Below are 17,514 nucleotides of genomic sequence, written 5' to 3' on the forward strand. Positions count from 1 at the left end.
GTTTCTTTGTTTATTTATTCATTAGTTAATTATTTTGTTTATTTATCCATTATATCATTCTTTTGATCATTAGTTCATTCTTTTGTTTATTCATCAGTGTTTTTGTGTATTTATTAATTAGTTCATTCGTTTGTTTAATTTTTAGTTAGGATTGTAGTAACATCAGAAGGCCACCGCTATGGAGTAACGATTAGCTTGTCTGACCGTGAAAGGAGCGGGCCCGGGTTCAAATCCTGGTTGGGATTTTTTTCGACGTTTCCCCCTTTACCATTCGAAGCAGAATTGCTGGGTGACTTTCGGCGTTGAACCTCGGACTCATATCGCCTTCATTAGTATCATTTCATTAATCATCTTTAATAGTTACAGGTTGTATGTCTGCGGAAGCTGTACAATGTACAGTGTACATACCCCAGAGAAGCCGCAGGAGCTTCAATAAGCGGGCTGCGGTTTAACGGGGGAGTGTAGCTCCCTCGGATAGATGGCGTCTTGGTGAATTTCACTAAATTTTTGCAGGCCAATGGTATACCTCCTCCTTAAGTAACCTCAGAAGCTCGACTGTATTATACCTTCTCTGTAAGGAGTGGTTTTCCACGTCAATTTAAAACTGGATTTGTATGGGAGGAAAGGGATTACTATTTCTTCCTTTTGGTAGAGTTAGATTTACTGTTTGGTTGACCACAATATAACTTGTTGCACGAATGATTGCCGATTTCGAGAGATGCATTGGCGCTGCGTTATACGATACGATCCAGTGTTTATGCTTTAGTTCGCCTACAGGCCGCCGGCAATCATTCGTGCAACGAGTAGGGTACGTACATGTTGGAGCGACGATAAACGATAAAAAAAAAAAGCAGCGATGCTATATCAGAGAGAATTGAAGCATGCATTGTCACTGAGGTGTGCATATTGGAGTAACGATAAGAGCGAATATACAAGATAAAAGCGACGAAAAATAAAAATTCCATTTTCTTCGCTCTTGTCGTTCATATGATCTCTGATTAAGACAATATTAATCTGTATAATGACCGGTGGTTATCAATAAGTTCGTTCCAACAAGCAGTTCATGGATCAGTTCATGTACGGTTCCTGTACCATCTTATGCGCATGCGCTAGTTGAGCATCTGCTATGGGATTGAAACTGGACTGGACGCTGTTGGAACGCTTTCGCGGATCGTTATGTACTAAATCCAGAGATGCTATAACTGTGATCATCTTTGCTAAGAACGGGATGCTTATTATTATCGTTTTGCAGTTAATTCTAATTGCAGAAAATAGAATTTCGATCATTTTCTATAAAAAGATGACAAAAAATATGGAAGGCAAGAATTCCGCTAATTCAATGTCGTGTACTGGGGGACTCTCATCTAAAAAAAAGTTATTTTTTTTAATTATTAATGTATGTACGTTATTTATTATACTTTTAATCAAATCTGCATGTTGAAATTGTAATTAACTATTTCAATACCCAAATAATTTCCATTCCCTTTCTTTTTGGCGAAAATTTAAATTAAATCTCTAGTTTTATTATTCGTCTGCACTGTCACTTTTCATCTTTAACTCATTGATGTGAACAGTCGATCATGTCTTTCTTCAGTATCCAGAAGACGTTGGTGAGCTTATGCGCATGCGCGTCTCTCGTACTCTTCCGTACATGCCTCAATCCACGGACTATTTCTGACCGTTCCGAACCCGTGTCAAAAGCTTGTTGGAACGCCCGACTGCAGTACATGTTTCCGGTTCAGGACTGGTTCGGATTGTGTTGGAACGCTTTTTCTGTACTGCGCATGCTCACGATGGTTACGGATGGTTCCTGACTGCTGTTGGAACGAACCTAATATATCCGAATATTAATCGATTTATTATTATTTCAGCATATTAAATTAATTATCATAGATATTGGCAAATTGATCAGATGTGTATTTAATCGTGATCACAACACAATGAATTTATGCTAGCTTTGAGATGAGAAACGGATTCAATTTTGTAGGTACATATTTAAGTTATATTAACCTTGAACTTGGCAGCTGGTATTTCCTATATACTATATCTTCTTTCATTAAGTGGATGCATAGAATATCCTCTACTGATAAATCACAATGTTCGCTTCCCGCGTCCTCGTTGCTCCGATATGAACACTTCATTCTTTGATAATAGGCCTACCAAAGCGTCGCTAGGTCCTTTCTTTTATCGTTTATCGTTGCTCCAACGTATACGTGCCCTAATACACCACACTTATAAGTGTGTATAAAACTTATTTAAAACAATTACATTGCACAATGCACAGAAACTTAAAGGCTCTCTTCCACGTATCGGACTTGAACTGAATCGAAACGAAACGTCTGCTGCCTTTCACATCGATCTGAACCGATGCATGTTGCAGTGTAAAATGGATCACATAATAGTTTTAGCACAGTCTAGTACAGTTTAAGGTATGTATTCATGTACTTTTTCAATCATAACCAGACTGTGCTATCTTTATGTCCGCAGTGTGCCCAGTACCGAGTGTGTAAAAGCTATATTCAATGCTTGCGTACATTGATTGCTAAAGTATCCCGGTTCCACCCTCTACTTATTAAGCTATAATGGAGTGCATAACATTTTTTTCCGTATCTACTGTAGGTTTAATTATTACCACATAGCTGGGCTGCCGTACAACTAGAACTACACGTGGAGTCCAAATCTTTTGACGTTTCTCGAGAGCCAATAATGGGTAGCTAAGCGCGACGTTGTCAAACCTACAGAGCGGGTGATGCGTGCTCCACCGAATTCGTCTGTCGGTAGGAATGGGCGACTGGTGAAAACAGAATCGGTTCTCAATAACAAAACAGTGTAATGCAGTAATAAATTAACTATTCATACAATAATAATGTATTAAGAAATCATACCATTAAATTGCTGCTTGGAGTTCCACGAGGAAAGCCAATGGTGTGTTTTCGAAGTCGTTTAAATTCGTCACTCCTTTAGGTTTATTAAAGTTTTTTAGGCGAGGCAAACAATTTCTTAACATCCTGCTTTTCTGCTTTTTGCACTTCTCTGCATACACGTGACACGGTTGATACATTTATTGAACACACCTCGGCAGTTCTTGGCACTTAGAAAAGTTAAGATTTTACAGTTTTCTTCGGATGAATATTTTCTGAAGAAATTGTAGTATGTTATTAAATATAATTTTCCGAATTTTGCTATTATATCTACTGGATCTATTACTTTCACTACCAGTAATATTGACCTTCTGAGTGCCCAATTCTAGAGACACGGAATCCATTACGGAGCTGCCAAAATTCGGCTACTTTCCGCTGCGGATGTGTGTATTGAATAAATACGGTGCAATCAGAACACAATCAGAAAGTAACTATATATCGTCATTTATCAGAAATGTGTCAAGAGTTCACAGGAATAAGCTTTATTGTGTTTTCTGACGTAATTTATATTGTTTGAAAATCAAAGCTGTCAATTATATTCATTTTATTTTATTCGCAAATGCTTAAACTTAATAAAGACGTATTTTGTAAAGAGAAATACAAATCAGGCCTATTGATATTTTATTTAAAATTATTTATTTTATAGACAAGTCTGAAAGCAAGTTGCTTTCCTTATTTTTCTTTCTGTAATAAAACCTTAAAAAGTTTAATGTTGTTATATTATTATGTAATGTTACTCAAAGTTGGAATACATGCAGGACTCTATAAGCCAGTGGCGGCTCCTGCATATTTCTTAAGAGGAGGAAAGAAGTTAACAGCGCAAAATGACACATTCTTGAGAGAAACAAGCTACAAATTAGCCTTCTCTTTTGTATAGCAATAATCTGTTCTTGTAAACTGAGTTTCCTAAATTGTCCAAAATATGTTTTCACTTCCATTCGTTGTTGGATAATTGCACAAATTAACAATTACAAGGAACTTCACAAACTCGCAGCATTTTTCGCGCACATGGGAATGGGAAATAATCTGTTAGGAAAGCGAGAACACTGCACCCACTCACGTGTCTGTGTTGCCACATGTACATTTTACAAGTTCAGTATCACATGCTTTTGAAGAATGTCAGTTCTTGTAAAGTCATACCGCTCTGGTCATACTATCATTATTGTTCAAAACTGCAGATGACCGATTAATCTTATGTTAAAAATAATGTAGTTTGGAGTACCTGCTTTCAATTTCAAATATATTTGTACAAAACTGACAACTTGGCTGTTGTCCTGTCTAGTAGACAATGAATGGAAGTGAATTTCATGGGCCAAAAAGATCTGCGATACTAACGTAGAAGTACTTCCTCTTTGTTTTATACAGTATAAATCTAACTTCAACTTTCAGATATCCTCGAAAGTTTCAAACCATGAATAGTAGCTTATATAAAGTACAATGAATAATATATTTTGTTTTATAATAAAAAAAAAGTTTATATGGTATCTTTCATAGCTTTGCGTTAAAACTGTTTTTATTGTGCCTCCTCCTAGATGTGTTATAGTCTGGTTGAATGCATCATCGATAGATGGCAGCGGTAGCGACCTTGCTGAACAACCAGGCGGTTTCTATATTTCCCGCCCATGCGCTGATTCAGAGGAGGAGCTCCTCCCTCTCCGTTCATTTACTTGTTTTAAAACTCTGCTTCTGTCTCTCGCCGCTAGTGCGCTGTTGTCTATGTGTGTTAACTACAGTAAAGGAGGAATGGATTGGCTTTCCTCCACACAAACAATCTCGCATCTTTTTCACAGTTTTCTAGCAACACATGATTGCGCGTCGTTTAAAATTCGATCAACCGAGGTTTTCTTATAGCCGTGAACTTAAAAATTATCGAATCTTCCTCGAATTTCAAGGCACGTATTTCATTTGGTATTTACTTTCAAAAGAAGAAAAATGTGAGGAGGACGTTCCTCCCTTCCCTCCCCGAGAAACCGCCACTGCTAGAAGCATATGCTAAAATGTATTTCTCTGCTTATGGTAGCCTAGATTACACGGTGCATATTAAATTATTTTTTATGTTACTTAAGCACGTGGCTATACTTCTGAAAAATTGTTAATGTGCTGTGCCTGTAACTATAATTATGTTTTAATGTAGGCATTATAAAAGTTCATCAGATTCGTCCCCCTCATGTGAATCCTGTTAAGTTGATAGATAACTCTTATCATACATTTGTTAGTTGAACCTCCTGATATGATTATAATCTATTTTTGTAGGTCTCTCAGCATACATTTTTACTTTCGAGATCTGATTGCATTCTCAGTAAAACACTTACGATGACAGGTGACCGTCAACTTCTTTGCTACAGTTGGGAAAGTAGTGATATTTTAATTTCTACATGTGATTACAAACAATAATGCAATCTTTCAGGGAACAGTAGTTATGCAAAATCTATAAAAAAAATATTTATTCATGAAGTTTCAGAGAAAATATACAAATTTCACCTTCTAAAATGATTATCTTCTAATTCCGCTAAATTTCGGGAAGATATCGATTATCATCGCTACGTCTCCCAAAACTCCAAACTCCGCTATGCTTAATGGAATTCCGCTACAGTTGAGTACATTGCTGACCTTGCTGAATGGCATAATTGAATTTCATACCACTAATAATCAAATAAAGTAATTAACTGATAAGAACACACAGAAAATGTATATTACAAACGAATTATTGATTTCACTGACAGACACAAAGGACGTCGAATATCTACACACAACGCAAACTCAAATCGAGCTGGTATTTTCGGTTCTCGCTACTTTTATGTAATGTTTATGTCGCTGAATGGATAGTTTACAGTTAAAATAGTCTTCGTGCTTCGAAAGGCTTTCTTATCGGCACGCAGTTGTTGAACATCAATCGTGGAAGACCATAAAAACCGTGACCCCAGCTAAGACGCATAAAATGCGAACTACTTGGCGTAGAAATGAGATTCTTGTTTCTATATATTCAAAAGAAGAATGTCTGTCAATCCTATCATGAAGAACTTGCCCGAGCGCAAGTATTATTTTTACAAGCGGCTTCAACGAATACCCGTACGCGGCAACGCAGCACTGTTGTTACTGGCTATTGCTGTACAAGTAAATACGCCGCAAACGTCTGGAGATTTGGTCAGCACTGTAGTCTGTGAAAAGAAGTTCGCCTAAATGCCTAACCCTGAGTACCTAAGTATTTAGTTTCCCTACGGTCGGTGCACACTTTCCCAATGCGTAAAATTCGTTCACTGTCCTCCTTCTTAAGGTGCGTACATACTTAGCGAACGAACAACGAACGAACGACAAACGATTGCAATCGTTGATTGAAATCGGTACGTGTGTACGACGCAGCAAAGGCAAACCGATCGTTTGATTTGCCTTCGGAAGTGATCCGTCGCTTGTCTGTACATCAAAGGAAGTTGGTATTCATTGTGGACGGGATTTGCCACTAGCTTGTAGTTCGTAGCAGAACGCAGCGCTTAGTTCAATTTCACCAACAGGATGTCGAAACTGGAGTGGATGGAAGACGCTGTTATAAATCTTATTAATGCATATAGGGAGCAGGAAACTTCATGGAATCCCAAGCATCCTACTTACCACAATAAAGTAAGAAAACATGATGTTTGGGAACCTATTGGAAAGATGTTCAGTAGGCGAGTCAAACACGTGCAAAATTTGAAAATTATTTTTGTTTATTTATTTTCGATGGATACATGTTTTTTGTTTATTGTAGGGAGCAGAAGTCAAAAAGAAAATTGAAAACTGAGTCCCTACTGACATCATTCCGGAGGGAAAGACAGAAGTCCACAAAAAGACCTGGAATGGGGAGTGATGACGTGTACGAGTCAACTTGGTTCGCGTATAAACATATGTCGTTCCTTTTGGACAAATTCACGCCCAGAAAAAAAAACAAAGTTCCAACCTTGTGCACACAAAATAAATTATTGGCACTGAAAAGTGTCTTTTCTTAAGCATGATGCGCATTCGACAAACACAGACAAATCTCTCTTTTTAGTATTTTAAGATAATTACTGTCAGTGAGATATCCGTGTACTGAAACTTTCCCCTGTCTTGCAGTCGTACCTTAATAAAATCTTCCAGTTCCTCAATTATAGCTGTACATACTTCTGGAACAATCCTGATAATTAACTGTTTCGACACTTTGAATAAATACATTAAACTTGTATACGAATTTCTTGTAGCGAGATATCGAAGTGTTAATGCTAGTCTTTCCTGAATAGGTATTGCTTCTCGCCAGCCTGTGTCTTTCTTGGAAATTTTTGGCCCTATTTTGCACAATAATATTTCGAAGTCTGTTTCTGAAACGCGACAGAAGTTGCGAAACTGTCCCGATTCCATTCGACGTAAATCATGAAGCAAGTAAGTGCCTCTATATTGATTGCGACTTTCGTAGAGTGGCGTCTGCCACCATCGCCTTTTGTTTTTTAACTTTCTTTTTGTTAAACTGCCTATAATATCAACGGCTGCACTTGCTGTAATTATATTTTCGTCTGCCTTTATTGCGGATAATCAGCGAATGTGAATGTTTTCTGACAATTTGCTGATGATTTGTACGTTGCTCCAAACAGCGAACGAACAACGAAGTTTTGCTTCATCATTCGTTCGTTGTTCGTTCGCTAAGTGTGTACGCACCTTTACACACTGGTCAAAATCTTCTAAGTTCGTAACAGTCTTCCGACGTTTCCGATTTTCATCTGGTGTTGTGAACGAACTGGCTTCTCCTTTCTCAATGGCGGATAGTTCTTGTTTCATCACACGCACCGTTCTCTCTGATATGCCTGTGGCAGCCGCTGTCCTCTCTTGTGATTTAATGACAAATATGAAGCCACCATTATCTGATTCATTCTTCATAAACTTTAATACATTGGCCACCAGCTCCCGACTTTGACCACTCAGGTTTTTGTTTTTGACTTTGGACATGATCGGTGAAAAATTGGAAATTAAAATGACTACCAGTCCACAATTTAGAATACTTTGAACTATTGGGAATTACGAAACTAAAGCATAAACTAGACTTCCATAACACTGTAATAATAATAACAATAATAATAATAATAATAATAATAATAATAATAATAATAATAATAATGGCGGATTTTAAGGAACCCGCTGGTTCATTGCCGGCCTCACATAAGCCCGCCATCAGTCCCTATCCTGTGCAAGATTAATCCAGTCTCTATCATCATATCCCACCTCCCTCAAATCCATTTTTATATTATCCTCCCATCTGCGTCTCGGCCTCCCAATTAACGTTCTATATGCATTTCTGTATTCGCCCATACGTGCTACATGCCCTGGCTATCTCAAACATCTGGATTTAATGTTCCTAATTATGTCAGGTGAAGAATACAATGCATGCAATTCTGCGTTGTGTAACTTTCTCCATTCTTCTGTAACTTCATCCCTCTTAGCCAATAATAATAATAATAATAATAATAATAATAATAATAATAATTGTAATTGTAATAATAATAATTGTAATTCTGGCAATATTGCAGACCCGAACCGACTTCCGCCACATATTAGGCATTACTACAGGGAGACCAGTTCTGTTGGGAGCAAGGGTACCAGATATCTTTTGTTTTGCTGTATCGTTACTCAACACCCTCAACAATGACAAGTGCTCGAATCCCAACTGCCATTCACCGGCAAAGATAAAATCCGAGATCTATAACTATAGTCCCGTCGCTCTAATTTCCGGCAGCCAATCGCGTTGCAAGTCGGCTACATTTAAACGTGTGCGTCTTGTGATTCGCTGATTCATTTCTTAAGGCTCGATAAATACTTAATATAATCGCCCGCCATTTCAGCTCTTTAGTTGGCGTTCGCAGAAAGCACACGAAGACGTTATTTGCCGCTCAATTATTTGCTGAATTACATTGCGTTTGATTTATTATCATAGAAGTTACGACATGATAATGTTTAACGGTGTTGCAAATAGATTCCTCGTATGGTAGCTCGGCAACGTAAGAACAAAAATGGCGAATGATGCTGCCTATCTAGACTTTATAGAGCCTTCACTTTCTAAGACGTAAGCAAAGAGGCGGAGTCACGCCGGAAATAACAGCGTCGGGACTATACTTAAGAAAGAAATAACATATTTTAAAAATAAGTAACATACTTAAAGGAGCAGGCAGCTGTTCAGTGTGATGTCCTAATTTATTTCCATCCTTAACGTTTCTCGGAACTCATCTCACTAATATTGAACCTGTACATTTCTACACTAAAATAAAAACTTCTATGTCAGCAAACAGCTGCACTGAAACGACAACGTACACTGGCAACTCAGTGTCGAATAGCAGAAGAATTTAAAACGTCAAGTAATTTCAAGTAGGCCTACTTATGAGCACACGTGCACAGTACGTTTATGGTCATTTCCAATGCACGTGAGTGAGTTATTCTATATCTTAAAACAGTAATATTGTAAGACTTTTTGCATGCAGTTTTCTTCTTCATTTTATGGATTTGGCAATAAAACCTGTTCCAGCCTCATTCGCTCCATTTCTTTCAAGGTCGACCTTGCACGCAATTAGATTAAACATAAAACCAAACCATTGTTACGCAGATGCGCACGTTGTAGTGCAGAATCGCAGAATGCAAAACCTCTGCAAAAGTAAAATAAGATATTGCAGAATCCTGTTATAATAATTATTAAGCGGTTGACACATCTCGCAGCATAATTTGAGCGATAGCCACCGTTATTATCGCCGCGGCCTCATGCTTAACATGTCGGCATCATACAATAACGTGCGATGTGCTTTTAAAACATAATTTTGCCGACCGATTGTTGCTCTGTAGGTTTCACTCTAAGCGTCACGTTGTCACGTCTACTTCCTCGATAAGAATAAGCACTAGTTACATTGTTAAATGGCTATTATTATTATTATTATTATTATTATTATTATTATTATTATTATTATTATTATTATTATTTCATATACGAGTACGTTGACATTCTTAACTCTTAATAGTAACTCTTTAATAATAATTTTTAATCACATACCTTAATGTTCGTCCTCAGCACAAGACATTGCAACCTCGCTTTTAGTCCACGTGGATTAGACAAGTAGGTGTCATTTTATAATGGAAGCAGCTTATTGGTTGCAACATTGAAATTGAGGAGAGTGATTGGAGCGGCGACACAAGAAATTGAAAACAATAATAAAATTAAATTTGAAAGAGCTGTCGAATGTTACTCACGACGCCGCTCGCAGACCTGCCGGATATTAAGCACGAGACCGCGGCGATAATAGACTGGAAGTGATTGGTAGGCCTACCAACTGCGCACACGTTACACTGATTTCTACACTATAGCTACAACCCTACATCATATATGCAACAGATAACTCCTCGCTACGTTAAAATCGGCAGCACTTTGTGAAGAGAACAACCGCCAGGATCGCCACCCGTCCGCCGTAAACGAACACGAGATGGCAGCACAGTCGCTAATGCAATTCAAATGGGTATTATGACGTGACTCCTTATGTAACAACTAGATGGCAGCGTAGTAAACCTGACAAAAGTTGTTAACCTCAAAGCCTATAACCCCGATATATATGTTACATATATGATCTAGGCTACAATACATCAGTTGTATCAGATGGCATACTGTATACGTTAATACTGATCAATATTTTAACGTCCTGGGTCCTTTGAAGTAGTGAGAGCAACAATATAAGGACTGATAAAACACGTCATCATATGACAAAATAAATAAATGCAGGGTTTGGAATTGAACGGGTTACATCAGCTTCTTGTCCATGCGGATGACGTGAATATTTTAGGAGAAAATCCACAAACGATTAGGGAAAACACGGAAATTTTACTTGAAGCAAGTAAAGCGATCGGGTTGGAAGTAAATCCCGAAAAGACAAAGTATATGATTATGTCTCGTGACCAGTACGAAATGGAAATATAAAAATTGGAGATTTATCCTTGGAAGGGACGGAAAAATTCAAATATTTTGGAGCAACAGTAACAAATATAAATGACACTCGGGAGGAAATTAAACGCAGAATAAATATGGGAAATGCCTGTTATTATTCGGTTGAGAAGCTTTTATCATCTAGTCTGCTGTCAAAAAATCAGAAAGTTAGAATTTATAAAACAGTTACATTACCGGTTGTTCTGTATGGTTGTGAAACTTGGACTCTCACGTCTCTCACTCTGAGAGAGGAACAAAGGTTAAGGGTGTTTGAGAATAAGGTGCTTAGGAAAATATTTGGGGCTAAGAGGGATGAAGTTACAGTAGAATGGAGAAAGTTACACAACACAGAACTGCACGCATTGTATTCTTCACCTGACATAATTAGGAACATTAAATCCAGACGTTTGAGATGGGCAGGGCATGTAACACGTATGGGCGAATCCAGAAATGCATATAGAGTGTTAGTTGGGAGACCGGAGGGAAAAGACCTTTAGGGAAGCCGAGACGTAGATGGGAGGATAATATTAAAATGGATTTGAGGGAGATGGGATATGATGATAGAGACTGGATTAATCTTGCACAGGATAGGGACCGATGGCGGGCTTATATGAGGGCGGCAATGAACCTTCGGGTTCCTTAAAAGCCATTTGTAAGTAAGTATATATATATATTTTTTATTCCAGCATTACAGTTAGTGAAAATCGTTCATAATATGCCACATTATTGTATATTGCATATTGACATAAATAAAACGTCATGAGTTGTATTATGGCACTTGTGCCATAAAGTTAATATTGAAAGGATTTGCTGTGCAATAATATTTAATACATCATTGTTATAGCAAACCCTTTCTTCATAGACTGTGATACCAAACTATCCATCATTACAATTTTTATGTTATTTCTTTATTTATTATTTTGTAATGCTGTCGTACAAAGCGAATTCTCTCGTTTCCTTAGCATTGATTCATACAATGAAGTATAATATATATATATATATATATATATATATATATATATATATATACATACATACATACATAAATCCCACAAGGGTAGCTGCCCTTCAGTAAGGGTTGCCAAAAGACACAGCATACTAAACATATAAAAATAAACATTTGTGTTATCAGTATTTATGATTATTATTTTCAAATGGAAGCTACTCTTGGGAAAGTACTTTTATTCAATAGTTATTAGTAATCAGATAGAATATAAAGAAATTTAGGTGTACAGGTGATTACGTACAATCTGAACAGAATATTTCATTACGTCTATAGCAATAATTTTCAAAAATTTTAAAGGAATTCCAAAAGACTTAAAACATTCAAATGAGTATTTTGGAATTGTTCCCCTTGCTCCGAACAATAGTCCAAATACTTCAATCTGTCCTTGTACATGATGTTAATCCCTAAAGTATTGAATTATAGGGTCATAGATGGTCTTCTTTTCATGTACTGCTACTTCTTTCATAATGTAGACCCTATTGCTATTTGCATGTATAAGTTCGTCGCGTTTTTATCTCCCTACATTATCTATGACTCTGTCAGCGCTGGGGTAGTTTTTCGATTCCGCGTGTGAAGAAATCTGCTGGTATTGAGTTAAAGAAGTCGTGAAAGTATCTTCGAATTTACTTCCAAACCTATCTCATTACTTGCTTCAAGTAGAATTTCCATTTTTTTCCCTAAAAGTTTGTGGATTTTCTTCTAATATATTCACGTCATCCGCATAAACAAATAGCTGATATAACCCGTTCAATAATAATACTTACTTACCTACTGGCTTTTAAGGAACCCGGAGGTTCATTGCCGCCCTCACATAAGCCCGCCATTGATCCCTATCCTGAGCAAGATTAATCCAGTCTCTACCATCATATCCCACCTTCCTCAAATCCATTTTAATATTATCGTCCCATCTACGTCTCGGCCTCCCCAAAGGTCTTTTTCCCGCCGGCCTCCCAGCTAACACTCTATATGCATTTCTGGATTCACCCATACGTGCTACATGCCCTGCCCATATAAAACTTCTGGATTTAATGTTCCTAATTATGTCAGGTGAAGAATACAATGCGTGCACCTCTGCGTTATGTAACTTTCTCCATTCTCCTGTAACTTCATCCCTCTTAGCCCCAAATATTTTCCTAAGCACCTTATTCTCAAACACCCTTAATCTCTGTTCCTCTCTCAAAGTAAGAGTCCAAGTTTCACAACCATACAGAACAACCGGTAATATAACTGTTTTATAAATTCTAACTTTCAGATTTTTTGACAGAAGACTAGATGATAAAAGCTTATCAACCGAATAATAACAGGCATTTCCCATATTTATTCTGCATTTAATTTCCTTCCGAGTGTCATTTATATTTGTTACTGTTGCTCCAAGATATTTGAATTTTTCCACCTCTTCAAAAGATAAATCTCCAATTTTTATAGTTCCATTTCGTACAATATTCTGGTCACGAGACATAATCATATACTTAGTCTTTTCAGGATTTACTTCCAACCCTGTCGCTTTACTTGCTTCAAGTAGAATTTCCGTGTTTTCCCTAATCGTTTGTGTATTTTCTCCTAACATATTCACGTCATCCGCATGGACAAGAAGCTGATGTAACCCGTTCAATTCCAAACCCTCTCTGTTATCCTGAACTTTAATAATAATAATAATAATAATAATAATAATAATAATAATAATAATAATAATAATAATAACCTGACATAAAAATGAATGGACACGTTTAAAAAAAGTCTATTTATTTTTAAAAAACATTTCAATTTTTACGTAAACAAAAAAAAAAATATATTGCATTATAAACAGAGTCTCCTTCATTTCAGTTTCTCGATAACCAGCTTCACGGGCAGATTGTCGTAGGACGATCCCTCGCCGAAAAGAAAAGCGGAGTCAATAAGCAGGTGAAAGGCGTCTCCCGCCGCATAGTACTTGGCGAACTTGTCGATGTGGCAGTGCACAGAGCGGGTGTACGTCATAGACCTGCGCACCGCGAATGCTTCAGTAGAGCCCACCTGAAAAGTGTATTCGTAGAGAGAGGCAAGCTCGTGTGGCCCCACATACATTACACAGCCAAACACATTGTCTCCCGGCATGAGCTCTAGATTAACCCAAAACAACTCTTCGAAGGCCGACACTATCCAGTTGTCGCCTTCCTCGTCGTAGAGATCCATCGTAAGGTTGTGCTCTGGGCCCTCCAGAAAGACGTTGCGGTGAAATTGTCCAACGTGCTGCAGCAGCTCGGCGCGGGTGCCCGACCACCCGCACCTGGGCGCGTCGACGCAGCGGAAAGACTTGAACGTGCAGTTCCCTTCGTGATGCTCTCGGTCCTCGAGTTTCGACCTGTTAATATAGAAATAACACAGAACTTCACAATATCATTATGTTTTAACAAGTAGATGCTGCCACACACCAGAGCGATGGCGGAGCGGGCACGATGGCGAACAATTGAACAAAAGCATCGCAAACGATTAAATTAATTCGTCTGGAATCTACTTCTCCTTGTATGTCGTTCTCTTTTCTTACTCCATCTTCTACTCTTTCTCGTAACTTCTCACTCCTTGCCTGGTTCATCCATATATCTTGGAACCGGGGCTGTGTGAAGCGCCTCAGCCGACAATAGCAACGCGTTTGTGCGGACAGGAGGGGAGCGGTCTGTGGGGATAACTGGTTTATTCAAGGTCTCGCAACAGTTTGTTCTGTGTTTCAGTGAGAGCAACACGTGAAGTGAAGTGAGAGTAATGGCAAATAATAGGCCTAATTATTCTATTCCACATCGGATATTTATTTATGATTTATATGTCCGTACAGAAAAAGACAGATCTTGCGCAGATGATATTTTACTTTGAAGATTTTGATCGAAAAACATAGGGAATTTAGTAAAGAAACTCACTTGGCTTTTATTGATTACGAAAAAACTTTTGACCGTGTTGACAGAAATAAGCTCTTTCAAATTTTGACAGATGATTCAGTTCCAAACGCAAATATAAAAACAATTTACGAATTATATAACCACAATATTATCAAAATTACTATCGGATCAGAACATACCGAATGGAAACTGATAAACTGTGGAGTTTGTCTAGGATGCCCCCTCTCACCACTTTTATTCAATATATACATCAACTCCATCATCAGACATTGGCGACTAACAATTCATGGAAACATCCAGCTCTTCCGAAATTGTACTCTAGATACATTATTATATGCAGATGATCAGGTTCTTTTTGCTACAAATGAAGACGAACTGCAATACTCAATATATCAGTTGAATATAATAGGACAAAATTTCAATATGAAAATTTCCCCAAACAAAACAAAAATTATGGCGTTCCAAGGTAAACAGCCAGTTAGGAGTAAAATTTTCATTGGAACCCATATGTTAGAACAGGTAAACTCATTTAAATATTTAGGTTATAATTTGACATATTTACCTGTTACTGATATATCTGAAAATATTCAACATTTTAATGGAGCCTCAAGAACCATCAATCAGGTTTTCACAACCACGAAAACCCTGGTACGGTAGCACATTTTTTTCCACAATGTGCGTAAACACCTGACGCTGACATTTCAGGACCGTTGTATTGATTGGGGAGGCCCTTGGACTGCTCGTTTCTCAAATCTAAATGCTCTAGACTTTTGGTTATCAAGAACAACCAGGTCAGTTTCAAAGAGTGCGTGATTCCTTACGCCGAAGGGCAGAGGAATGCATTGCCATGAATAGACGTCACATTGAGCACATCCTAAGAACAAGTGTTCAGATCTCAGAAAGTATGTGTTGTAGGACCCATGTTTATTAGACTTTTTTTTTTTGTTTTGATGCATACTAGCACCTCCTAAAATATTGGATACTTTTTTAACATCCTGTATATAGAAAACCATCTTATGAAAAAACTAATTAAATTGAGGTACTTTGGTAGAGCATATATGTGCATATTTGACAATTTTATCCTGATAGACCACATTTTAAGATCCATTAGTCATATTCAGCATATTTTTATCTTTTGAAGCTTTTTTTTTACCCTTGTGGCCTATATATATATATATATATATATATATATATATATATATATATATATTCAAAGTTGGTTTCCTTCGTTCTTTAAATTTCTTAGAAGTATGTTCTTTTAATTTTCCTATGGTAAAATTTTTATATTTCCTTCCTCCCCTATTCTGTGGAATGTGCAAAATAGACTTGATCTTAAATGGTCACGAGTTACGACAAATATTTGTCTATTGTTTTCATGCGGGTAGAGAAAGGGGTGGCTAGGCATCTCACTTGAAGCAATTGGATGTGGAAGTAGGGAAAATCACTTTGTTGCCAAATTTTAGAAAGAGGAGGGGGCGTGTGTGAGACAGCAAAAGAGATACAAGAGTAGTTTTCTTTTGTTACCACAGCTAGGATAATGAAGCTTTTCTATGTACAAAGCTTTGTTAGCCGACAATAGACAATTATTTTCATTTGAAAATTTACACAAGGTATTCATTGTACATGGCATCTGAGGTCTCACAATGTAGGTAGAATGGAAGTTTATGAAAATAAGTTAGAATTTTCTATTCTGAATAAAATTTATATGCCTAGAAATTGTTTAAATGTCACTTTTCTTCTCTTCCGGTTGTCATTCTAGGTATTTTTTTTTAAATTTAAAATGCATGTTGGTCCGACAAGTTAACATGTAAATGAAGATAAATATCATAAATCCTTCAATAACTGTCTATTTTTAACCTAATGCGTAGTACAAGAAATTATATTAGGTTATACACATAAAACATTTGACTAGCGCTTTCGCCAATAAGGTGGCATTGTTGCAACTTTTTACTCTTTTAACCGTCTCTTTTATATTTCACAAGCTGCACACATGTCTTGCAGACTTTTATTCAAGGCATAGATTCTGTAATTTAATATCTACACTTTATAGAGGTTGAATTACTACAACCATCTCACCTGTTTTCAAGTCATTATTTCACTTTGTCTTCTGTTTGCGCAGTTATTTTAATATTGTAATTTTTTCTCATATCATGTATTTTATCACATTTATTATGTTGCATTTCATCTATGTCTTTATGTATAAAGCTTCATAATATGCTAACTAGACCTGAAGATACCACTTTATTGGCGAAAGCGCTAGTCAAATGTTTTTATGTGTATAACTTAATGTAATTTCTTGTACTACTCTCTTTCCAGCTAAAGCTTGAAGTAAATGTAAATAAATGCACGTGGCATAATGGTTCCTGATTGGCTATTGGATGCACAAAGTCTCCAAACTCATGATTGTTATCTTCTTCCTCACATTAAAATAGTTCCTTCTAAAATAATAAAATGTATAATATACATGGAATACGAGTGAATTAAACATGCTTATAAGAACACTTTCTTACGATTTAAACAACATGTTTATATTAGTAGTTTCATACATTGCGTGTTAAATCATTGTAACGTGTATTATGGCAACGCGCATGCGTAATAGGCATTAAATCCCTCCCAAGGTGACTTGCAGCTTCACAGAGCACATCAGCACAGCTGGTATAACACAGTGCGAGATTCAATGTTGCCAACCTCAAATAAATTTCTGTAGAATTAAAGAAATTCTCCACTCTTCACAGAAAAAGAAAATCCACTATTCCCAGTAGA

At 37.0% G+C, this 17,514-nt stretch overlaps 1 protein-coding gene across 1 annotated transcript in view; it reads right to left on the bottom strand.

Moving 5' to 3' along the window:
* Positions 1 to 13,668: 13,668 nt before the first annotated feature.
* LOC138695322 (E3 ubiquitin-protein ligase sina-like) overlaps positions 13,669 to 17,514 on the bottom strand; it is a 4,715-nt gene continuing 869 nt past the window's right edge. Inside the window, exon 2 of the mRNA XM_069819746.1 lies at positions 13,669 to 14,222. Coding sequence (XP_069675847.1) covers positions 13,697 to 14,222 — 526 coding nt within the window. The 3' untranslated portion in view covers positions 13,669 to 13,696. The remainder of the gene's footprint in view (positions 14,223 to 17,514) is intronic.

Source organism: Periplaneta americana, chromosome 2 (assembly GCF_040183065.1).
Source record: "Periplaneta americana isolate PAMFEO1 chromosome 2, P.americana_PAMFEO1_priV1, whole genome shotgun sequence".
Taxonomy (NCBI): Eukaryota; Metazoa; Arthropoda; class Insecta; order Blattodea; family Blattidae; genus Periplaneta; species Periplaneta americana.